The sequence below is a fragment of the Helianthus annuus genome, chromosome 17 (assembly GCF_002127325.2).
Source record: "Helianthus annuus cultivar XRQ/B chromosome 17, HanXRQr2.0-SUNRISE, whole genome shotgun sequence".
Taxonomy (NCBI): Eukaryota; Viridiplantae; Streptophyta; class Magnoliopsida; order Asterales; family Asteraceae; genus Helianthus; species Helianthus annuus.
In genome coordinates this window covers 7,915,239-7,942,029 of record NC_035449.2, presented here as the reverse complement: position 1 = coordinate 7,942,029, position 26,791 = coordinate 7,915,239, and the positions used below count along the sequence as shown (strand labels likewise).

The following is a 26,791-nucleotide window of genomic DNA, read 5'->3' as shown; positions in this document are numbered from 1 at the left end:
TCCCCAACCTGCGGAAGGGGAGACCGACGCTCAGGCTCTGAGCGCGGTAGATGCGTGGAAGCATTCGGATTTCATATGTCGAGGCTATGTACTCAACGGTCTCTCGGATGCACTGTATAATGTGTACTACAATATCAAAACTTCCAAAGAGTTGTGGGAGTCTTTGGAGAAAAAGTACAAAACGGAGGATGCGGGAACAAAGAAATTTGTTGTCGCCCGTTTCTTGGACTTCAAAATGGTTGATAACAAGCCGGTTATGAACCAAGTCCAAGAGTTGCAAATTATACTAAATGACATCCATGCCGAGGGAATGGTACTTAGCGAGACATTTCAAGTGGCAGCCATGATTGAGAAATTACCTCCTGCTTGGTTGGATTTTAAGAATTATCTTAAACACAAGCGGAAGGAAATGTCGGTGGATGACCTTGTTCTTCGTCTTCGTATAGAAGAGGAGAATAGGATTGCCCTAAAAAACAGCCTTGTGCAGCCTAGTGCTAGTGCAAACGTGGTTGAGCATGGGCAATCCTCTAAAGGCACAAAGGGCAAGGGGAAAAAGGACAAAGGGAAAGGGAAAGCAAAGGCTAGCAACCTTGGACCGAAGAAAGGGGTTGTGAAAAAGAAACCTCAAACGTTCCAAGGGACTTGTTACAACTGTGACGAGCCGGGGCATCGGGCTAACCAATGCAAGAAACCAAAGCGTGAGCGTGCGCACATGGTGGATGAAGACGGAATGCCTTTGGTGGCAATGATTTCCGACAAAAGCGCAATGATGGATGAGGTCAATACGGTGACCAATACTCCAAAAGGTTGGTGGGTTGATACGGGTGCGACCCGTCACGTTTGTGCAGACAAAAGTCTCTTTACCACCTTCAAGGCGCTTTCTGGAGAAGAGAAGCTGTATATGGGAAATGCAGCCACCGCTGACATCATGGGTGAAGGAACGGTGATCTTGAAGTGGACTTCAGGGAAGGAGCTCACTCTAAGCAACGTGTTGTATGTCCCAGACTTGCGCAAGAATCTAGTCTCGGGATGGTTGCTTAACAAGTTTGGATTTCGTTTAGTTTTTGAGAGCGATCAATTTGTACTAACTAAACGAGGAACGTATGTAGGCAAGGGTTATGCCCAAAATGGAATGTTCAAATTGAATGTAATGGCTGTCAAGAACATGAATAAAATTGCTACTACTTCTACTTATATGCTTGAGTTTTCTGAATCGAATAAATGGCATGGTAGATTAGGTCACGTAAATTTTAATTCAATACGCCGTTTAATCAATTTAAATTGTATACCAACATTCCATATTGATTCACACTATAAATGTGAAACATGCGTTGAATCCAAACTTACAAGAACATCATCAAAATCGGTTGAACGAATAACCGAACCCCTTGATTTAATTCACACTGATATTTGTGATTTAAAAGCGGTACCCACAACAGGTGGAAATAAGTACTTCATCACGTTTATTGACGATAGTACTAAATATTGCTATGTATATTTACTAAAAAGTAAAGATGAAGCAATAAGTAAATTTATCTTGTATAAAAATGAAGTTGAGAATCAACTTCAAAAGAAGATAAAAGCTTTGCGAAGCGATCGAGGAGGCGAATATGTTGCGCAAAAAGTGGCATTGTACATGAGTGTACACCTCCTTACTCTCCACAATCAAATGGCGTGGCGGAACGAAAGAACCGCACATTGAAAGAAATGATGAACGCCATGTTGATAAGTTCTGGGGTGAGCCACGAACTGTGGGGGGAAGCCATTCTCTCGGCTAATTATCTTTTGAACAGGATACCACTCAAAAAGAGAGACGAAACTCCATATGAGTTATGGAAAAGGAAGAAACCTTCATACAAATACTTGAAAGTGTGGGGGTGCCTAGCAAAGGTGACTGTACCACCTCCTAAGGCTCTTAGGATAGGACCCAAAACTGTTGATTGCATATTTATTGGGTATGCACATCAAAGTAGTGCACATCGCTTTCTTGTACATGAGTCCAAGAATCCTGATGTACACGTAAACACTATTATGGAGGTGAATTCTAACGTTGTGTCTTACTTTGAAAATGTGTTTCCTTTGAGAAGACAAACACATGCAACGTCATCAACACCCAATTTTGAAGTAGGTGAAAGTTCATCTACACCAGTTGATGAGGTGGTTCATGATAAGACACATGAACAACCTGAGGTTGAAGAAACCGATCGTAGGCGAAGTAAAAGGCCAAGGGTTGAAAAATCCTTCGGTCCAGACTTCGTTAGCTATATGGTTGAGGGCGAGCCGAATACATATCGCGAAGCGGTTTCCTCTTCAGAAGGACCTCAATGGAAAGAAGCAATAAGAAATGAAATAGATTCTATATTGCAAAATCATACTTGGGAGTTAGTAGATCTTCCACCTGGTTGCAAACCACTTGGATATCGTTGGATATTCAAAAGGAAGATGAAAACTGATGGAAGTATTGATAAGTACAAGGCTAGGTTGGTGATTAAAGGATTTAGACAAAAGGAAGGTCTAGATTACTTTGATACCTACTCGCCTGTGACGCGCATAACCTCGATTAGATTGGTTCTTGCTATAGCGGCTTTAAGAAATTTGGAAGTTCACCAAATGGACGTTAAAACCGCATTTCTAAATGGCGATTTAGAAGAAGAAATTTACATGGAGCAACCTGAAGGTTTCTCCGCCCCAGGTCAAGAGGGTAAAGTATGTAAACTCGTCAAGTCTTTGTATGGCTTGAAGCAAGCACCAAAACAATGGCACCAAAAGTTTGATCATGTCATGATTGACAATGGTTTCAAAATAAATGAGTGCGACAAATGTGTTTATTTCAAAGACACAAATGAAGGTTATGTCATCTTATGCCTTTATGTAGACGATATGCTTATCATTGGGAGTAATGATAAAATTATCAAAGCTACTAAAAGCATGTTGAAAGCGAGATTTGACATGAAAGACATGGGTTTAGCGGATGTGATTCTTGGAGTAAAGATCATAAGAACCCAAGAAGGTCTTGTGTTAAGTCAATCTCACTATGTGGATAAAATTCTTGAAAAATTCAACTCGGGAGATACGAGTGTCGCTCGAACTCCAGTTGATACCTCCCAACATCTCAAGAAGAATAAAGGAGATGGAGTTGCTCAGTTAGAGTATTCAAGAATTATAGGTAGTCTAATGTATCTAATGACATGTACTAGACCCGACTTGGCTTACGCGGTGAGTAGGCTAAGTAGATACACCAGCAATCCGTGCGCGGATCATTGGAAGGCTATCACGAGGGTGCTTAGATACATACGATACACAAGAGACTATGGACTGCATTATACCCGACAACCAGCAGTGATCGAAGGATACACTGATGCAAACTGGATATCGGATAATAAAGATTCCAAATCCACAAGTGGTTACGTGTTTACACTTGGAGGAGCTGCTATTGCTTGGAAGTCTTCTAAGCAAACGGTCATAGCGAGATCCACAATGGAATCTGAATTTATCGCCTTGGATAAGTCAGGCGAGGAGGCGGAATGGCTACGTCAATTCGTGGAAGATATTCCAAGATGGCCAAAGCCTTTGCCAGCCATATGTGTACATTGTGATAGCCAATCAGCGATTGGTAGAGCTCAAAGCTTGATGTACAATGGCAGATCAAGGCATATGCGACGTAGACATAACACGATACGACAACTACTCTCAACGGGTGTTATCACAATTGATTATGTGAGATCAGCGGATAACATTGCGGACCCGTTTACAAAAGGCTTAAGCAGAGAGTTAGTAGAAACGTCGTCAAGAGGAATGGGACTAAAGCCCGTGGTAAATGGGAATATGAGGGAAACCTAACTTAGTTGACTGGAGATCCCAAGATCTAAGTTCAATAGGACAACTTAATCATATTACCAAAAACGGGGTCACTGTGGGGGAGTACCCCAAACTAAATAAAAGGGAGTTACATATACTTCCTAGTCCATTCCAATCAGTGACATGAAGTGAGGTTAAGCATATTAAGGTTAATGATTTCGGGAAATCAAATAACCAGGATGCTTTTAATGATTCATGGGAATCACCTATGTTAGAGAGAAGTGGGGTCGCTTCAAATGGATTTGTGGGGTGCGCAAATCCTAGAGCTCTCGCAGAACCAGGCTACTGTTCCAGGACCATAATAGGACACGACAATGAGGAGTTGGCCAAACCAGGGAGAGTATTGTGTGAAGTGTATTGTCGTTTACACAAATGGGGGTATGTTCAAGGACATCGCGTCTACACACCGCTAGTAAGCTAAGTGCGCTTCACAAAAGAAGGTTCAAAGGCTTCAACCTACCTATCTTGCAATACTCAACTGTCGAAGTTTATCTTTGAAAAGTGTAAGGAAAAGATCCATTTCCATACATGTGGGGGATTGTTGGAAATTTGATGAAAATAACATTTTTCATGTGGGGGATTGTTGGAAAAATAGGTGAAAATAGCATTTTTCACAAATATAGGAAAATGATTTTTTCCTATTTTGGACTAGAAATAAATATAATAAAATGAGCGGGTTTTATGTAATTATTTGTGGGTTTGTGTTCTATGTTGGAAGAGCTTCGCAACGAACTAAACCACGTCCAAAACCGAGCTAAGATGAATGAGATATCGATGCTCAAAGTTGGGTGTTTGGAACATTCAATGTTGAAACTAAAGGAAAAGTAGCACCTTGTCCCACATAGGAGGAGAGATGGAACTTAAATGGGTATTTAAGGTGGAACTCTCCATCCTTATTGTTTCATGGAAGCACACACTAGTGTCCTCGCGAAGGGTGCGGAGCACCCTAACTCGCACTCGCACACGCTCGCGCGCGCGCGCGTGGCGTGGGCGATGAGGCGCAATGTGGCGCTTTGATGGCGCACTTTGCACTTCGCACGCTCGCATCGCCGCGAGCCGCCTTTGTATTTTTGACCGCGCGCGCGTGGTGAAGCACAAGGGTTGCAAGGACCAAGTGGTAGGTGATGCGGCGCATGACGTGGCAGTCATGCGCATGCGCGCGCGGGTACACGAGGCGCGCGGTTGGGCGCATGGTGCATGGGTTCTGCTGTGCCGTGTGCGGCGCACCAGAGTGAGCCAATACGGCGCGACTGTGTGGCGCGCACGTATAGACTCACAGGTGACGTGGCGCACCGCGCACGGCAGTGAGCCAAGATGCCGCACCGCGCATGGGCGCGCGCGCGCGCAGAAGCTTCCAGCATTGAATGACAGGGCAGTTTCAGTCCAGCTTCGTAACTGACGAGTTAATAGGCTTTGACTGAGAATTAAATGACGTATTAAATTGCATTGAAGACGTTTAATGCAATTTAAACCTCTCATTTAATTCATTTTGACTGTTTCAACCTAGGAGCTGTATAAATACAGCTCCATACCCACTTCAGAAGGACACCAGTAACACAACAGCAATCTAAACTTTCTCTCCAGAATTTTCTTGCAGCTTTCAAGGTAACCTTCGGGTTGTAGGCGAACTCCGGCAGTACTACTGCTCCGGCTGTTGTACCCTGGGAAACAAAACGAGTACTCTTGGGAGACTCGGAATTTGTTTTAAGGGAAGCGTGTTGAACACGTGACTCAGCCACTCTGCTTCTACTCCTTTCTTGTATTTTGGTTTATTTCAGTTGTATTCGTACTAGTATTTTAGCTTTCTAATTTATGTATTGTAATCATATTAATAAAATTTGTTTTATTTTATTTAATTACGCGAACGGTTCCTACAATCTTAAAACAAATTTTTAAAACCGTTCGTGTAATCAAAACCATTCTGTTTGTGATTCAAACCAGTTTTGATTTCACTCAGTTTGTGTTTTAAAAACAGATTTTTTTTTAGTTTTCATCTTCAAAGGAGCGACTTTGGTTGAAAACTATTTTTGGTTACATCAGAATTTGTCCTAAAAATTTGCTAAACTTTCTGATTTGGTCTTCAAAGTTGGACTTAGAAGCCGATTAGTAAGTTCTAAATATTATAAATTTTCTGTCTTTGGTCTTCAAAGTTGGACTTAGAAGCCAAAACAGTAAATTGTGGTAAAATTAAAATTTAGTAGTTTCCTTCTGGTTTGTGCGTAAATCAGAATTTATTGACTAAAAATTTTAATTTTAATTTTTTCAGAATGTCGACCTCAAACAACAACAATACGAATGTTGTAGTTGGAACCCCTGCCAACACTGTGGGAGCGTCCACAGTGGCAAATCATGCTGAAAGACCTGAAAAGTTCTCGGGTCTACACTTCAAGCGGTGGCAACAGAAGATGTTCTTCTACTTGACCACCATGAACCTTGCGAGGTTCTTGACGGAAACCGCTCCCCAACCTGCGGAAGGGGAGACCGACGCTCAGGCTCTGAGCGCGGTAGATGCGTGGAAGCATTCGGATTTCATATGTCGAGGCTATGTACTCAACGGTCTCTCGGATGCACTGTATAATGTGTACTACAATATCAAAACTTCCAAAGAGTTGTGGGAGTCTTTGGAGAAAAAGTACAAAACGGAGGATGCGGGAACAAAGAAATTTGTTGTCGCCCGTTTCTTGGACTTCAAAATGGTTGATAACAAGCCGGTTATGAACCAAGTCCAAGAGTTGCAAATTATACTAAATGACATCCATGCCGAGGGAATGGTACTTAGCGAGACATTTCAAGTGGCAGCCATGATTGAGAAATTACCTCCTGCTTGGTTGGATTTTAAGAATTATCTTAAACACAAGCGGAAGGAAATGTCGGTGGATGACCTTGTTCTTCGTCTTCGTATAGAAGAGGAGAATAGGATTGCCCTAAAAAACAGCCTTGTGCAGCCTAGTGCTAGTGCAAACGTGGTTGAGCATGGGCAATCCTCTAAAGGCACAAAGGGCAAGGGGAAAAAGGACAAAGGGAAAGGGAAAGCAAAGGCTAGCAACCTTGGACCGAAGAAAGGGGTTGTGAAAAAGAAACCTCAAACGTTCCAAGGGACTTGTTACAACTGTGACGAGCCGGGGCATCGGGCTAACCAATGCAAGAAACCAAAGCGTGAGCGTGCGCACATGGTGGATGAAGACGGAATGCCTTTGGTGGCAATGATTTCCGACAAAAGCGCAATGATGGATGAGGTCAATACGGTGACCAATACTCCAAAAGGTTGGTGGGTTGATACGGGTGCGACCCGTCACGTTTGTGCAGACAAAAGTCTCTTTACCACCTTCAAGGCGCTTTCTGGAGAAGAGAAGCTGTATATGGGAAATGCAGCCACCGCTGACATCATGGGTGAAGGAACGGTGATCTTGAAGTGGACTTCAGGGAAGGAGCTCACTCTAAGCAACGTGTTGTATGTCCCAGACTTGCGCAAGAATCTAGTCTCGGGATGGTTGCTTAACAAGTTTGGATTTCGTTTAGTTTTTGAGAGCGATCAATTTGTACTAACTAAACGAGGAACGTATGTAGGCAAGGGTTATGCCCAAAATGGAATGTTCAAATTGAATGTAATGGCTGTCAAGAACATGAATAAAATTGCTACTACTTCTACTTATATGCTTGAGTTTTCTGAATCGAATAAATGGCATGGTAGATTAGGTCACGTAAATTTTAATTCAATACGCCGTTTAATCAATTTAAATTGTATACCAACATTCCATATTGATTCACACTATAAATGTGAAACATGCGTTGAATCCAAACTTACAAGAACATCATCAAAATCGGTTGAACGAATAACCGAACCCCTTGATTTAATTCACACTGATATTTGTGATTTAAAAGCGGTACCCACAACAGGTGGAAATAAGTACTTCATCACGTTTATTGACGATAGTACTAAATATTGCTATGTATATTTACTAAAAAGTAAAGATGAAGCAATAAGTAAATTTATCTTGTATAAAAATGAAGTTGAGAATCAACTTCAAAAGAAGATAAAAGCTTTGCGAAGCGATCGAGGAGGCGAATATGTTGCGCAAAAAGTGGCATTGTACATGAGTGTACACCTCCTTACTCTCCACAATCAAATGGCGTGGCGGAACGAAAGAACCGCACATTGAAAGAAATGATGAACGCCATGTTGATAAGTTCTGGGGTGAGCCACGAACTGTGGGGGGAAGCCATTCTCTCGGCTAATTATCTTTTGAACAGGATACCACTCAAAAAGAGAGACGAAACTCCATATGAGTTATGGAAAAGGAAGAAACCTTCATACAAATACTTGAAAGTGTGGGGGTGCCTAGCAAAGGTGACTGTACCACCTCCTAAGGCTCTTAGGATAGGACCCAAAACTGTTGATTGCATATTTATTGGGTATGCACATCAAAGTAGTGCACATCGCTTTCTTGTACATGAGTCCAAGAATCCTGATGTACACGTAAACACTATTATGGAGGTGAATTCTAACGTTGTGTCTTACTTTGAAAATGTGTTTCCTTTGAGAAGACAAACACATGCAACGTCATCAACACCCAATTTTGAAGTAGGTGAAAGTTCATCTACACCAGTTGATGAGGTGGTTCATGATAAGACACATGAACAACCTGAGGTTGAAGAAACCGATCGTAGGCGAAGTAAAAGGCCAAGGGTTGAAAAATCCTTCGGTCCAGACTTCGTTAGCTATATGGTTGAGGGCGAGCCGAATACATATCGCGAAGCGGTTTCCTCTTCAGAAGGACCTCAATGGAAAGAAGCAATAAGAAATGAAATAGATTCTATATTGCAAAATCATACTTGGGAGTTAGTAGATCTTCCACCTGGTTGCAAACCACTTGGATATCGTTGGATATTCAAAAGGAAGATGAAAACTGATGGAAGTATTGATAAGTACAAGGCTAGGTTGGTGATTAAAGGATTTAGACAAAAGGAAGGTCTAGATTACTTTGATACCTACTCGCCTGTGACGCGCATAACCTCGATTAGATTGGTTCTTGCTATAGCGGCTTTAAGAAATTTGGAAGTTCACCAAATGGACGTTAAAACCGCATTTCTAAATGGCGATTTAGAAGAAGAAATTTACATGGAGCAACCTGAAGGTTTCTCCGCCCCAGGTCAAGAGGGTAAAGTATGTAAACTCGTCAAGTCTTTGTATGGCTTGAAGCAAGCACCAAAACAATGGCACCAAAAGTTTGATCATGTCATGATTGACAATGGTTTCAAAATAAATGAGTGCGACAAATGTGTTTATTTCAAAGACACAAATGAAGGTTATGTCATCTTATGCCTTTATGTAGACGATATGCTTATCATTGGGAGTAATGATAAAATTATCAAAGCTACTAAAAGCATGTTGAAAGCGAGATTTGACATGAAAGACATGGGTTTAGCGGATGTGATTCTTGGAGTAAAGATCATAAGAACCCAAGAAGGTCTTGTGTTAAGTCAATCTCACTATGTGGATAAAATTCTTGAAAAATTCAACTCGGGAGATACGAGTGTCGCTCGAACTCCAGTTGATACCTCCCAACATCTCAAGAAGAATAAAGGAGATGGAGTTGCTCAGTTAGAGTATTCAAGAATTATAGGTAGTCTAATGTATCTAATGACATGTACTAGACCCGACTTGGCTTACGCGGTGAGTAGGCTAAGTAGATACACCAGCAATCCGTGCGCGGATCATTGGAAGGCTATCACGAGGGTGCTTAGATACATACGATACACAAGAGACTATGGACTGCATTATACCCGACAACCAGCAGTGATCGAAGGATACACTGATGCAAACTGGATATCGGATAATAAAGATTCCAAATCCACAAGTGGTTACGTGTTTACACTTGGAGGAGCTGCTATTGCTTGGAAGTCTTCTAAGCAAACGGTCATAGCGAGATCCACAATGGAATCTGAATTTATCGCCTTGGATAAGTCAGGCGAGGAGGCGGAATGGCTACGTCAATTCGTGGAAGATATTCCAAGATGGCCAAAGCCTTTGCCAGCCATATGTGTACATTGTGATAGCCAATCAGCGATTGGTAGAGCTCAAAGCTTGATGTACAATGGCAGATCAAGGCATATGCGACGTAGACATAACACGATACGACAACTACTCTCAACGGGTGTTATCACAATTGATTATGTGAGATCAGCGGATAACATTGCGGACCCGTTTACAAAAGGCTTAAGCAGAGAGTTAGTAGAAACGTCGTCAAGAGGAATGGGACTAAAGCCCGTGGTAAATGGGAATATGAGGGAAACCTAACTTAGTTGACTGGAGATCCCAAGATCTAAGTTCAATAGGACAACTTAATCATATTACCAAAAACGGGGTCACTGTGGGGGAGTACCCCAAACTAAATAAAAGGGAGTTACATATACTTCCTAGTCCATTCCAATCAGTGACATGAAGTGAGGTTAAGCATATTAAGGTTAATGATTTCGGGAAATCAAATAACCAGGATGCTTTTAATGATTCATGGGAATCACCTATGTTAGAGAGAAGTGGGGTCGCTTCAAATGGATTTGTGGGGTGCGCAAATCCTAGAGCTCTCGCAGAACCAGGCTACTGTTCCAGGACCATAATAGGACACGACAATGAGGAGTTGGCCAAACCAGGGAGAGTATTGTGTGAAGTGTATTGTCGTTTACACAAATGGGGGTATGTTCAAGGACATCGCGTCTACACACCGCTAGTAAGCTAAGTGCGCTTCACAAAAGAAGGTTCAAAGGCTTCAACCTACCTATCTTGCAATACTCAACTGTCGAAGTTTATCTTTGAAAAGTGTAAGGAAAAGATCCATTTCCATACATGTGGGGGATTGTTGGAAATTTGATGAAAATAGCATTTTTCATGTGGGGGATTGTTGGAAAAATAGGTGAAAATAGCATTTTTCACAAATATAGGAAAATGATTTTTTCCTATTTTGGACTAGAAATAAATATAATAAAATGAGCGGGTTTTATGTATTTATTTGTGGGTTTGTGTTCTATGTTGGAAGAGCTTCGCAACGAACTAAACCACGTCCAAAACCGAGCTAAGATGAATGAGATATCGATGCTCAAAGTTGGGTGTTTGGAACATTCAATGTTGAAACTAAAGGAAAAGTAGCACCTTGTCCCACATAGGAGGAGAGATGGAACTTAAATGGGTATTTAAGGTGGAACTCTCCATCCTTATTGTTTCATGGAAGCACACACTAGTGTCCTCGCGAAGGGTGCGGAGCACCCTAACTCGCACTCGCACACGCTCGCGCGCGCGCGCGTGGCGTGGGCGATGAGGCGCAATGTGGCGCTTTGATGGCGCACTTTGCACTTCGCACGCTCGCATCGCCGCGAGCCGCCTTTGTATTTTTGACCGCGCGCGCGTGGTGAAGCACAAGGGTTGCAAGGACCAAGTGGTAGGTGATGCGGCGCATGACGTGGCAGTCATGCGCATGCGCGCGCGGGTACACGAGGCGCGCGGTTGGGCGCATGGTGCATGGGTTCTGCTGTGCCGTGTGCGGCGCACCAGAGTGAGCCAATACGGCGCGACTGTGTGGCGCGCACGTATAGACTCACAGGTGACGTGGCGCACCGCGCACGGCAGTGAGCCAAGATGCCGCACCGCGCATGGGCGCGCGCGCGCGCAGAAGCTTCCAGCATTGAATGACAGGGCAGTTTCAGTCCAGCTTCGTAACTGACGAGTTAATAGGCTTTGACTGAGAATTAAATGACGTATTAAATTGCATTGAAGACGTTTAATGCAATTTAAATCTCTCATTTAATTCATTTTGACTGTTTCAACCTAGGAGCTGTATAAATACAGCTCCATACCCACTTCAGAAGGACACCAGTAACACAACAGCAATCTAAACTTTCTCTCCAGAATTTTCTTGCAGCTTTCAAGGTAACCTTCGGGTTGTAGGCGAACTCCGGCAGTACTACTGCTCCGGCTGTTGTACCCTGGGAAACAAAACGAGTACTCTTGGGAGACTCGGAATTTGTTTTAAGGGAAGCGTGTTGACCACGTGACTCAGCCACTCTGCTTCTACTCCTTTCTTGTATTTTGGTTTATTTCAGTTGTATTCGTACTAGTATTTTAGCTTTCTAATTTATGTATTGTAATCATATTAATAAAATTTGTTTTATTTTATTTAATTACGCGAACGGTTCCTACAGGTGGTGAGTGGTGAAAGGAGGAAGAAGATTAGGGGTGGACCTCATAAATCATCTGAAAGTTAAAGATGTGTTAAGAATGGGGAAGAAGATGAAGGTGGGATGGGTGGGGGGTAAGATTGCAGCGAGTGTGATATATTAGGGTGTTATGTTGAGTAAGATATAAAACTAGTGTGGAAAAGACTATTATACCCTTCGACCGTTAATAACTTATGTTGACTTTAAACAGAATTAGACAGCGGGGGTAAACTTACGACATAACAACGAACGTTGGGGGGTAAAATTGCAATTATTTCGTTAGGGGGGTAAGAGTGCCAATTGGCCTAAACCCAAGGAGGTAAAATTGCAATTAACTCTCTTCAAGCCTTAATGTCTTGGCCAAATTTTACTTTGCATTAAGCTAATATAAGCTAATACGTGTATAATACCAATGTGGTGGTGGTCTATTACGAACGCAAAACCTTTAATCACTGAGTTTTGGGAGGAGGTCTTGGGTTCAAGTTCCACAGATAACATGGATTAAAAGAAATTGTCGTTCAAAAAGAATTACTGAAGAGAAGATCTCAGGTTTAAACCAAGGCAAAACAAATATTTAAGGATTATTGATAACATTTGTAGTTAAAAAACTATATATCTAAAAAATCGAATAGCCAAATTTTACCGTCCGGTCCAATTTTTTATTTAAAACTAGCTCTCGGTATAAACCATAAACCAAAGCATTCACTCTAGTTGTCAATTTTATCAAAGCGACCAATCGAAAGTTAAAAAAAAAAAAACGCTTGCGAAACCAAATAGACGATGCTTTTGGGTGTTGCGCGGATGTAAAACGAACCATGAACAAATCTAGGTGGTGCTTAAGTGGTGGCTTCGTTCCATTTTGGTGGTGAAATAAAGGTGCTTGTTGAAGAGGGCCAACCGAAATCTATGCAGGTGCAGTTGTTAGGTGCCGGTGGCAATAGGGTAGTAAGGCTAGAGGGTGTGGTTGGAGCCCCCTAGGGGCTTTATCAGGCCACGTCAACGCCACCTAGGATCCACCTCAGCCATGGAACCCTCTTTAATTTGCATGGTGTGGATAGAGCCCCTATTAAACAAAATTTAAAAAAAATAATCATTGGTTTAAAAGTAGTGGGCCCCACCTGAACCCTTAAATTCTACCGTTACCATGGTGGCGAAGTGTGTATAGCGCCCCCCTCTTAAATGGAGGGTGTAGTGTGATAGCGCCCCGGGGCACTATAGAAGGTGACATGGCGGGGGTGGCGCCCCACACCCTCCGGCCTAAACGACATGATGAACAAAGAAGATCGGTATGGTTTAGGTTTGTCAGATGGGGCCACAAATTTTTATTGATAAAATTTGTTTTTTTTAAATGGGTCCCACTATTTTGGTTATCTTTTTAAATTAATAAGGCTATCTCCAACGCAAGAGAAAAACCCAGATCCGTTTATGTCCTTGATGATGTGGATGGATGACCTGGATGAGAGGGGGATGAGAGAGGGATGAGAGAGAGGGGGAAAATCTGAAGCTAAGGACGTGACCTGTTGCAGAGGAGGAGGGTGTTGTGAGAGGAGAGATGGGACCCACTATTCTTGTGTCCGTTGCAGAGGAGAGGGAGAATGGTTGGGCAGCTTAGGTGGCATTGGGCAGGAGATAAGGATGGAGAGGAAGGATCCAATGCGTTGAGGATAGTCTAAGAGTGTGTTGGCCAAGCGGTTGCGTCTTTGAGAACTGACTAGCAAAAAGTAAAGGGAAATTACGAAAGTGTTGGTTGACTAAGAGCATTTTCAATTTTGTTACTCTTCTGTGTCCTTGGAAGGACCACTGAGCTTCGGTAGAGTCCGCATGTTATGTTGATGCGTCCATGTCCTTGGAAGCTGAGCGTCGGTGGACTCTTCCGAAGCGTCGGTGTACTCTTCCGGAGGAGCGTGATACATGGACTCTTCAACATGATACGCCGACTCATCCCATGCTCAGTGGTCCTTCCAAGAACGAGAGTGACAAAATTGAAAACCCTCTTGGTCAACCAACATTTTCATAATTTTCCCAAAATAAAATGTATGGAAGATAAAAATACACTTCATGGTGGGCATACCTCGTATGAAACCAGTATAAAAACCACTGCAATTATACTGTTTCTTTCTACGGTTCCTATCAGATTTCGTCTTCTTTCTTGATTGATACCCAACAACATGGGGTCTTTCATCACGTTAAAAGAATGATTGAACCATTTGATGGATAACATAACAGCATGTCAAAGAAATCTAAAAAATCTAGTTTTGGCATAGGAAGACAATGCCATGTGGACAAACTGATAAGGAGGTACATATAGATAGATAATGTGAATATCGAAAGTGTAACATTTGTTATTTACTAACATCCTACGTGTCAAATGCTAATTGGCTGGCTCAACACAACTCTTCTCCGGATCCATCTATATATGGACTCAAAATCTTCTTCTCTAACTCAACAAATCCACTAGATTTTGATAATTAAGGAAAATGCGTTCTTTGCAGTTTTGTTGTTTTCTTATCATTGGTTGTTTGGTTTCACAGATTTATGCATCTTCCTACGCTGCTGTAAGTGAAGTAATTTGATGCATAATGTGTGAATCTGTAGCTCATTTCTTTTATTTTTGTAGATATTGTACGACAAGTTCTTCTTTGAGGGGAGTCAAATCGTGTCTGAGAAGGGAGATCATTCTCGTAAAATTATTGTTACTATAAGGCTACGCCTAATCCTGCACACCAAAGTCTATTTTGACACTCTGACGGGCATACGACACGTATGGGATTAGTATGCCCGTCATGGAATTTTTTTGTCGGCCGTACACGCCCATACAGGTTGTATACTTGTTTTTTATCCGTTGTGTATACGATACCCGTTTTTTGTCAATCGCAAGGGATTATGCGGGTTAAATACCCATCTTTTGTCGGTCGTATAGGTATACCTTTTTTTTGTTGGTCACATAAGATTATACGGGTCGTATATCACAGTATACATGGTGTCAATACAGACAAAAAGGGGTTTATTAATAGCACAAGTAGCATGCATTAATTCTTTAACAATTATTAGACCATGTGTACTGCTACACATGAATAATGCCCCCCGGCATTGTGCGACATGTGTCATCCCAGTCAGCTAAGGGGCATTATGGGCGTTTTTCACAAATGGACGTAGTGGGATAATGCCCCATCAATGATTACTCAATTATTGTTTTCTTGTTTTTTTTTAATTTAAAGTTAATTGTATTTGACATGGAAAAAACTCATTGGCCAAACACTTTGAAGAGAGGGACATTTGAGCGTGTTTTAAAGCACGCCGGAAGGGGGGGGGTTAAATCACGTCGGAAAACGCCATGGGGGTGGGGGACGGGCATGTTTGGGCGTGTTTGGGGGAAGACGCCCATTACGGACGGTCTTAGCATAAAACAAATATAAATGCAAACATTATATGTTATGAGAATTGATACTAGTTCTTTGTTTGTTTATAGGAAGCAGAAGTGAGATCAAGGAGACAAAACAACTAATAAGACAAAATAGTGGTGATATTCTTGCAAAAACGTATTGCTGCTATGAAGATTGGGGCGCTGAAACGTGTTGGAAGACAGACTTTATGTGTAACATGCACTGCGACAATTGGTGTAAGGAGGAATGAATGCTAGGTTGCCAACAACAACAAAAGAGTAACGTAGAACAAACTGTTGTTTTATGTGTAATAGGTCTTTTGGTTTTGGGTCAGTTTTAATAATGGGCTTTAGCCCATGTTCTGTCTAGCATGAGTTGTTTAAGCCCATGCACATGTTGATTTGATTAAGTCGAGTCGCTGAATTTTGTGAACGTTGGAGTCTTTCGTAAGATTAGGTGATATTATCTTTAATGCAAGCTAATTCCACCCGTTATGTTTAGTGTGTTAATGGTGTTTGTGGGTTAATGTTAGTTATACTATTAAATATCTAAAAAAAATATAGTCAAATCTTATAGTATGGTTCAGCTTTTAGGGAGACCTCCGGCTCCAATACCATCAACATGGAAAGTATACTAGAAATATACAACACTTCACAAGGAATCTAAAACATCAAAACATAAAATGTACTAAGGAAACACAAGTGAGTAAATTAGTAAAATATTAGCATGGCTGGCCCTGAGGGTGGGCGGGGAGGACCACCGGTCAGGGCCCGATATTTCGAAGGGCATGGTATTCTAAAAAAATCCGATATGTATATGTAAAAAATAAATTAATAGGGTATACCCATACAAACACCAACATAGGTCCACTTACAAAACTATTTTTATGGTTTATATTAGTTATTAGCCCATTGGTATTAGGTTTAGACCTTTAGTGAGCCCAATACTCAATTTCGTTAAGGCCTAAGGGCATGTTTTTTAGTACGGTTCACTTACATGTTTTTTTCCCTAAAAAGTATTAAGAAAATTAATATAGCACTTTTTTTCCCAAAATTAACAAGTGCAAGCAAGAATACCAACCAAAAACAGACTAGACAAAAATACATAATAACAACACCAACACAAATAACAATACACAAAAAAATCACTTAGACAAGCACTGATCAGCAAATAAGAAACACAAACAACAAGAATATGTGCCGGTCCTCACTACCCCGACTTCAACTATTCAAAAACAGAAATGAACAAGATAGAGCAGAACGATCTTACAGAGGGTGCAATTTTCTTCAACAGATATCAGATCTGTAGTTTTCAAGAACTACAAAATCTGATATGCAGAAATCCAAATATCACAACTGGTTAGTTTGCCCTAAAACCTTCAAGGGTTTTAGAGACCAACGCAGCGTGAAAATCCAGCAGAATACAGAACCCTCACACGAAACAGGAAACCCTAAGTTAGGGTTTCAGTGCACAGATCGGAACAAATACTCCCAAGATCAAGTCGATCTAAACCAACACCAGAGAGATTCGCAAGCCCTAGAACATCAGGAGCGAACCTAAACACAACAATAACAAACAAATCAGTAACGAACAGCGGAAACAACAGATCAGGAGCGATTAAGCTCTGATACCATGTAAAAATGGTATGTACAGGTATTCACAAGAACAAACAAACAATAACACCAGAAATAGCGGCAAAACTGTGATGTAAAATTTTATTAGTTGACCAACCCAGAAAAACACCCAAACCTCCCTTGATCTTACAAAATGTAAGATCTATGAACAATACAAGAACAAGTAATTAACTGATGATAAATCAGTTGATTAACTGGAACGATACAACCGAAATCGACTAAGATCCACAGGATCTAACAAAACAAATGTACAACTAAAATAGATCTGCAACAGATCTTCAAGATCTCTATATATTCTTCAACAGTAGCATTCCAGAACTTGAACAATCCAGAGAATAACGAGCTTTGAATGTGCGTAACAAGTGAGAGATAGAATGATCTGGAAACCCTAGCTATGCACAACTGATGCTTTTATATGATGTAACTGCCAAAGTTACACTTTAGTCCACAATTATATGCATAGACGATCGGAGCCCCTGAAACATTTCATATATGCCCCCTGCACATATCCTGAATGATAACTTTGGAACGAAATCAGTTGTAACAAATATCTTGACAATAACAGACCCAAGGCCCAGTATGGCAGTATAGTAGAAGCCCAATAAATAGAGATAAACTGTATGAATTAGAGAATTAGAGAATTAGAGCCCACACCCCAACATATTTTAACATCCCCCCATAATTCATACAGTGAATAAGTCCAACATACCTAACTTTTCACACAAAATTTCATGTTGAGACCCATTCAACCCTTTGGTGAACAAATCAGCTAACTGATCTTCAGAAGTTACCTTTTCTGGAACTACAATTCCAGCTGCGATTTTTTCTCTCAAAAAATGCAGATCAAGCTCAAAATGTTTAGTCCGTTCATGAAAGACCGGATTAAACGCAATAGAAATTGCAGACTGACTATCACAAAACAATTTGACTGGTAACTTACATTCAACACATAACTCTTTTAACACATTTAAGATCCACATAACTTCACAAGATGCGGAGCACATAGCTCTATACTCCGCTTCAGCGGTAGATCTCGCAACAACACTTTGTTTTTTTGATTTCCAAGACACAACAGAATTACCCAGGAAGATACCAAACCCAGTCACAGATTTTCTAGATGCTAAGCACTTAGCCCAGTCCGAATCAACAAACCCTTTTAGAACAAGGTCATTTTCCTTTTTAAACAAAATCCCTTTTCCAGGGGATTGTTTCAAATACTTAAGTAACCGTAATGCAATTTGCAAATGGCACTCTTGTGGAGAATGCATAAATTGGCTTAAAAAACTGAACGACATAACTTATATCAGGTCTAGTAATAGACAGATATATCAGTTTGCCAATCAGTTTTTGAAAGTTTGTAACATCTTTTACCATAGCCTGATTTTGACTTAACTTGTTACTAATAACATGACTCTGTTCTATAGGAGTATTAACCGGCTTAACACCTAAATACCCAAATTCATTAAGTAATTCTAGACATTATTTACGTTGATTCAAGCAAATACCATTCTCAACATACAAAACCTCAATTCCCAAAAAAAAAACTTTAAGACACCCAAGTCTTTTATCTGGAAATTGTCACTTAAAACAGACTTAACTCTAATGATATCCACTTCAGAATTACCCGTAACAATTATATCATCAACATAGACAAGTAAAACAACAAACACAGATTTAACAGACATAACATACATAGAGTGATCACATAAACTCTGAACAAAACCCATTTTAAGTAATACATCATATAGTTTCTCATTCCACTTCCTCGGGGCTTGTTTAAGCCCATATAAAGACTTAACTAATTTGCACACACGAGTCTCACTTTCAGGAAAATAACCAGGTGGAAGTTTCATATAAACATCTTCAGAAATGGACCCACAGAGGAATGCATTATTAACATCCAATTGATAGATTTGCCAGTTATTTTTTACAGCCAGGCTTAAGACACATCTAATAGTTACCATTTTGACGACTGGAGAAAAAGTTTCCCCAAAGTCAAGACCTTCTCGTTGACTAAAACCTTTAGCAACTAATCTGGCCTTAAACCTCTCAATTTCACCATTAGACTTATATTTAACTTTGTAAATCCATTTACAACCTATGGCTTTCCTATCTTTAGGCAAATTAACCAATGTCCACGTACCATTTTTATACAATGCTTCCATTTCCTTATTCATAGCCTCTACCCACCTAGGATCCTTAACAGCCTCATTAAAACATGTAGGTTCAACAGTTTTGTTCAAATTTGAAACAAAGCACATATTTTCAAAAGACAAATTTGAGTAATTAACAGATTTTTCTATACCATACTTAACCCTACCTTCAACAACATACTGATCAAACCTTTTTGGCATAGAAACATTTCTAGAAGAACGTCTAACAGACTGTGTGCCCTCAGATTGGATGGTGTCATCATTTGACCCAGAAGTGTCCTCTGCCCTACCACTGTTACCTAAACTACTACTGCCAACTTGTTCTGTTTGTTGATCAGGCTCAACACCAGATACAGGGGCTGATGTAGAGGGCGGCAGTGGTTGCTGATCATCACTAACAGGATCATGTGCACCACTTGTACCCTCTTCATCATCGGGCATGTTAGGAACTTCAGATGTTATAGTATCAAAAAAATTTAAATGATTCAGATTCAATTCACAAACTCTTTCTTGATTATCAAATGTTTTAAGTTTAAAAGGGTATACATTTTCATAGAATTTCACATCTCTAGAATAGTAAATTTTCTTACTGTCTAAACTCCACAATTTATACCCCTTTTTTGTGTTAGAATAACCAAGAAAAACACATTTGTCTGCATGAAATGCAAACTTATCAGGCTCATTTAAAACAGTACTAAAACATAAACATCCAAAGTTCCTTAGATGAGATAAGGAGGGTTTAAATCCAAACATAACCTCAAAAGGACTCTTACTATTCGACACAGAGGAGGGTAACCTGTTAATCAGGTATACAGCAGTTAGAATACAATCTGACCAAAACCTCAAAGGTAAACCACTCTGAAACATCAATGCCCTAGCTGTGTTTAAAAGGTGTCTATGTTTCCTTTCCACCACACCATTTTGCTGTGGTGTATAGGAACATGTAGTTTGATGTAAAATCCCTTTATTTTTACAAAACATACTCATATTATTATTTACAAATTCAGTCCCATTATCACTTCGGAACACTTTAATTTTTTTCTTAAACTGAGTTAAAACCAATTCATAAAACCCTTTTAAATTCTCAAAAACTTCAGTTTTATTTGCCAAAAAATAACACCATACCGATCTTGAAAAATCATCAACAATTGTCAAAAAATACTTAAAACCTTCACAACTTGTGACTTTGTATGGACCCCACAAGTCTAGTTGTACTAAGTCACCTACTGATTTGGTTTTATGCTCACTTAAAGGAAATGGGACTCTAACTTGTTTAGCCCTATGACAAATATCACAAGGACTATGATCACTTGAATTTAAATTAAGATGTTGTTTTAACACAGCCAAGACCTGATCAGAGGGATGCCCTAATCTAGAATGCCATGTAACAGATTTCACAGAACTATTAAAACAAGCACCAGCAGAATTACCATTATTTCCTACAACATACAGCCCACTATCCTATCTACCACTCATCAGGATTTTCTTTGACTTGGAATCCTGTAATAAACAACTCTCCTCATTAAACACAACAGAAACACGATTATCCTTAGCTAACTTATATACAGATAACAAATTCACACAATAGTCTGGAACATAAAAAACATCTTGTAAAACTATATCCTTAGTTAGCTTGAGATTACCAATTTTTAAAACCTTAACCTTTGTTACATTAGGATGACTTACAGTAATATTAAACTCAGAAACATCAACAACATTTATCAAATATTTATCAGAATTAACCATGTGTTGACTCGCCCCTGAGTCAACAATCCATTCAAGAGTACTATTAAACACACCGAAACTTGAACAATTAACAAAGTTAGACACATTGAAGCACTCACCTCCCATACTAGGATTCTGAGATTCTGACCCAGTATTCTCACCAACAAGACTTAACAACTTGGTAATCTGCTCAGAAGTAAACGGTAATCCAGACATAGAAGAAACAGCAGATTTACCAACCACAGAATTAGACTTATTATTATTATTATTAATATTAGTAGAACTTACTCTATTAGAAGTGTTATTATTATTATTATTAGCTCTCCTTTTAAACCCTGAAGGATAACCAACAATTTCAAAACATCTGTCTATAGTATGACCTAACATATTGCAATGTGTACACTTGAAATTAGGGTTAGGTCCTCTTGTTGATCTCTTTTTATTATCAAAACCTTGGCTAGCCTTAGAGACAAATGAAACATTCTGATTTTTAGTCCCATTACTAGACAACCTGTGTGACTCTTCTCTAGATATAATAGAGAATGCCACTTTAACAGAGGGAAATGGTTCTCTTGTCAAAATATTGGTTCTCACAGGCTGATACACATCATCAAGACCCATGAGAAATTGCATTAGTTTTATAAGGGTTGAAAAATCATTGAAATCTTTAGCAGCTTGACAAGAACATGAAGGCAGATGAAGCATAGCATCAAACTGCTTCCACATTGTTGTCAACCTGTTATAATACTCAGCAACAGTGCTACCATTTTGCGAAATACAGTTTATCTTTTTATACAAATCATAGACAATAGAACCATCAACCTTATAAAAGGATTCTTTTAAATCGGTCCAAACTTCGGAAGCTAATTTTGAAAAAACTTGACCAAGAAAAAGTTCTTCCGAAATAGAATTTAATAACCAAGTTAACACGACAGAATTGCATCTATCCCATTGGGCTGCCAAAATTACATCATCTTTAGATTTTTCAACTTTATCATCTATAAACCCAAATTTATTTTTTGCTTCTAAAGCCAACTTCATAGCACTAGACCATACAGCATAATTTTCAGTTCCTTTAAGTTTAACACTAACAATGGTTAAACTACTAGAGTCACTAGGATGTAAATACAACGGGTCTCCTATATCAAGTTTACTAATCAAGGTCTGCGAAGTACTTGTACTTGTACCATCACCCATAATGACAACCACAAATAGACAGCAGATAAACAATCAAACAATCAAACAATCAAGCAATCAACAAGTTATCAAAAAGATAACACACAAAGAACCAACAGAACGCACAAACACCAAAAAACTAAGGCGAAGCTAAGTCAGGGACCAGATTCCAGGTTCATCACTCAAAGGTGCCTGGACAAGCCTTTACTCAGGAGCCGTAAACCCTACCAAAATTAACAAGTGCAAGCAAGAATACCAACCAAAAACAGACTAGACAAAAATACAGAATAACAACACCAACACAAATAACAATACACAAAAAAATCACTTAGACAAGCACTGATCAGCAAATAAGAAACACAAACAACAAGAATATGTGCCGGTCCTCACTACCCCGACTTCAACTATTCAAAAACAGAAATGAACAAGATAGAGCAGAACGATCTTACAGAGGGTGCAATTTTCTTCAACAGATATCAGATCTGTAGTTTTCAAGAACTACAAAATCTGATATGCAGAAATCCAAATATCACAACTGGTTAGTTTGCCCTAAAACCTTCAAGGGTTTTAGAGACCAACGCAGCGTGAAAATCCAGCAGAATACAGAACCCTCACACGAAACAGGAAACCCTAAGTTAGGGTTTCAGTGCACAGATCGGAACAAATACTCCCAAGATCAAGTCGATCTAAACCAACACCAGAGAGATTCGCAAGCCCTAGAACATCAGGAGCGAACCTAAACACAACAATAACAAACAAATCAGTAACGAACAGCGGAAACAACAGATCAGGAGTGATTAAGCTCTGATACCATGTAAAAATGGTATGTACAGGTATTCACAAGAACAAACAAACAATAACATCAGAAATGGCGGCAAAACTGTGACATAAAATTTTATTAGTTAACCAACCCAGAAAAACACCCAAACCTCCCTTGATCTTACAAAATGTAAGATCTATGAACAATACAAGAACAAGTAATCAACTGATGATAAATCAGTTGATTAACTGGAACGATACAACCGAAATCGACTAAGATCCACAGGATCTAACAAAACAAATGTACAACTAAAACAGATCTGCAACAGATCTTCAAGATCTCTATATATTCTTCAACAGTAGCATTCCAGAACTTGAACAATCCAGAGAATAACGAGCTTTGAATGTGCGTAACAAGTGAGAGATAGAATGATCTGGAAACCCTAGCTATGCACAAGTGATGCTTTTATATGATGTAACTGCCAAAGTTACACTTTAGTCCACAATTATATGCATAGACGATCGGAGCCCCTGAAACATTTCATATATGCCCCCTGCACATATCCTGAATGACAACTTTGGAACGAAATCAGTTGTAACAAATATCTTGACAATAACAGACCCAAGGCCCAGTATAGCAGTATAGTAGAAGCCCAATAAATAGAGATAAACTGTATGAATTAGAGAATTAGAGAATTAGAGCCCACAGCCCAACATATTTTAACAAATATGAATCGTCTCGTTTATAAAGGCCAATACAGGTCGTGTAGCCCTATACAACCCTTATCGGGCTGACGCAATGTTCTTTCAATCACTTTATGTCACTGTTGAGTGACAGAAAACAATCTTGTACTATAATACGGATCGTATGTGAACTCTATCTGCCAGGTTTGATAGACAATCTATTACTAATACGTATCGTATAGCCCTATACGATGCGTATTAGTCCGCATGAGGAGACAGTGTTAGTCTTTGACTGACGTTGAAAATTGGATTTAACCTAATACGCATCGTATAGGCCAATACGATACGTATTAGTGATGTCGATTTAATTTTCAAAGTGTCTGAATAATTAATATGGCGTTGTTTCAAAATAGAAAACGTGAATATTAGAAGGGTGCTACTTTCTACACCCCCCTAATTACTTTTTACATCCCCTCATCTCACATACTTACAGGTGGGGCTCGCGTGGGACTGGCAGTTGAGGAGGGGAGTGTGTTTAGAATCAGCCTATTAGATTTCCTATTCAACCCAAAACATTATCTCAAAATCGTACTGACAACTTTTGTGATTTCCTACAAGTGTCAAATGCTAACTAGCTGGCTCGATACAACTCCTATCCAGATGACTCTGGTCTCTATATTATATATATGGACTCACAAGATCTTCTTCTCTAACAAATCGACTTGAATTTTGTTGATGCAGATTTTGTGTCCGATGCTTGTCGAATAGATTAGTTTTATTTTATGCTGAATTTGTAATAGTTAGTGAAACGGTCAAACGAACGTGTATAGACCCGCTCGTTTGAAGTGGTCAAACGAGAGGGTTATTCGGTTGACCGTGTGTGTTTGCTAGACAAGTTATGGTTGCTTATGTTGGTGTCGAAGGATAGGGCATCGAAGGATTGTTGATATCCTTCGATGAGCTCGAAAGATATCCATCGAAGGTTGAAGATGGACCTCGAAGGATATGGTATCCTTCGAGGTATGTGTGTATCTTTCGAAAGCTGGATGGTCGACAGATGATCTATCGACCAGTCAGTGTTATCCTTCGACTGTGCAACCTGTGTTAGGTATAAATACCAACACCTTGTCTTGTAAAACACAAGAGTGAGAGCACAAGTGTGTGCTAGAGAGTGAATGGAGGTTTGAGTCCTCACCGGGAGAAATCACCACTTGATTTCTCCCTGGATGTATACTTCTTTGGTATTAGTTCGGTTTCCATGTAATCGGGCCGACTTGTAATGTTTACTACCGGATTAATACAAAAGTTGTTTGTTTATCATCTCTTTATCTCTTCCATCTATGAACATTATCATGAAAATCACGGATTGGATCCCGAAACACGGACCTACAATTGGTATCAGAGCCATGGTGCCCGATTTAGTAAAACTAACCGTTTACTAAGTCACATGTGCTCTAGATCTGTGATTTTTATGGGTTTTTGTTCAAGATGTAAAAATGGTGAAAATGAGAAAAACTCAGATCTGAACCCGAATATTCAGATCTGTGATAAAACGAGTGTTGGGTTTTATGTTTTTCTCCTAAATCTTCAAGTTTTCTTCATCAAAATTCGTGTACAAACGTTTTCATTGAATCTGCAAGTTTACCCAGATGTCTGTGTTCATGATGTTCTTCACATCTTCATAGTTTGAAGGATGTGAAGAACTTTGAAAGATCAGGTTGCTTTTTCGAAAGATCAGTCCTTTAGTCGAAGGGTCATCCTTCATTGATTCGAAGGATCATTCTTTGTTTCGAAGGGTCAAGTTCCTTTTGAAAAATCAGTTCTGATATGACAGCAGCTGATGTGTGTCAGATCCAGATCTGACATGTGCCAGAAAAGTCAACTTCACAACCTTCGAAAGATTATTCTTTTCTCGAAGGATTATCTCACAACCTCGAAGGATCAAATCTGTTCGAAAGACTGATCTCTGAATCATCTTTCGAGACCGAAAGATCTGTGCTCGAAACCTCCAACAACTTCGAAAGATCTGTGTTGGTTGATGTGCACCTCCAAGTGACCGAATCAGTCTCTTTTGTTGGGCACGTGTCGGCTCAAAACACAGCCATCTCCACCGCCCACAAGAAAATAATTGTTTATTTTCATTGACTTTTGACCACCGCCCAAGTGACTGCCATGTGTTGTTGGTGATTGCCATGTGTTGTTGTGTGTTGTTAGTGACTGCCTTTTGTTGATTGGGAACCGCCCAAGACACCCAATAAGCTTTGGTTGTTGTTGTATTCACAAACAAGGCACCGCCGCCAACAAGAAATTAAATAGTTTCATTTATGCAGCCCATTTAACCAATATTTGATTGGTTGTTGGATTCAAGACACAGCCACCGCCCAAGAAATTAAAAAAAAATAATAAAATATGGTGTTGACTTTTGAGAAAAGATAAGGTCGGCTGGTGAGGTGTAAACGGGAATGGGTTTGTGGCGCTCCGTGCTTCGCGTGTCGAACTCTGGGGCGCACGACGGAGGAATGTCGTGACGTCGGGCTTGAGCCGCACCTAACCGTGTCAAAACCGAGTCGAACCGAGCCGAGTCGCGTCCACACAAGGTGTATCAAAGTGAAAATCTAGCGCCTAAAGTTATTTTTTGCTAGATTTTTCTATTGGGCCCATTTGGTGTGAAATTTTGGGCAAATATCAAAAAAAAAAAAAAAAAAAAAAAAAAAAAAAAAAAAAATCGGTTTTTGATGCAGAGTGGGGTCGGGTGTTCGCGAAGATGATTTGAACCGCGATTCTAAATGTGAACGTCAAAATTCGTATGAATTTGGGAGCGCGCGGGATGATGCGGCATGATGAAAACAAGAGATGATGAAAACTTGATTGTTGAAAATGTGGGGTAGTCACGGTTACCGATGCAATGGCAAAAATGGTAACGCGACTATTATGGGCCAAAAACAACACGGTATGTTCGCTTCCGCACATCAGTATTTATGATTGTTACCGGTTATTCGGAAATGTTCGAAAGGATTTTGTTTATTGTCATATTCTCGCATTTGAAGACGAACGTATGAACCTGGAACGTCTATACCGATCCTAACGAGTTCACAAAGTCTTTGGAGGGATACAAGTCGGATCCTACGGGGTACTAGGCGAAATTTCTTTATCAACTAGAATATGCAACGAAGAAATCTTTTTGTTTATTGTCATATTCTCGCATTTGGTA

The 26,791-nt window shown here is 40.0% G+C and overlaps 2 protein-coding genes across 2 annotated transcripts in view; one reads left to right on the top strand and one right to left on the bottom strand.

Annotated features, from left to right (window-relative positions):
* The window catches only part of LOC110922228 (F-box/FBD/LRR-repeat protein At1g13570), a 40,685-nt gene that overhangs the window by 6,359 nt on the left and 7,535 nt on the right, over nt 1–26,791 (bottom strand). The window lies entirely within an intron of this gene.
* Nucleotides 14,495–15,946, top strand: LOC110889399. The gene is made up of 3 exons (XM_022136915.2): nt 14,495–14,621; nt 14,684–14,747; nt 15,536–15,946. Exons 1-3 carry the CDS (start codon nt 14,544–14,546, stop codon nt 15,697–15,699), a joined length of 306 nt encoding a protein of 101 aa, XP_021992607.1. The 5' UTR covers nt 14,495–14,543; the 3' UTR covers nt 15,700–15,946.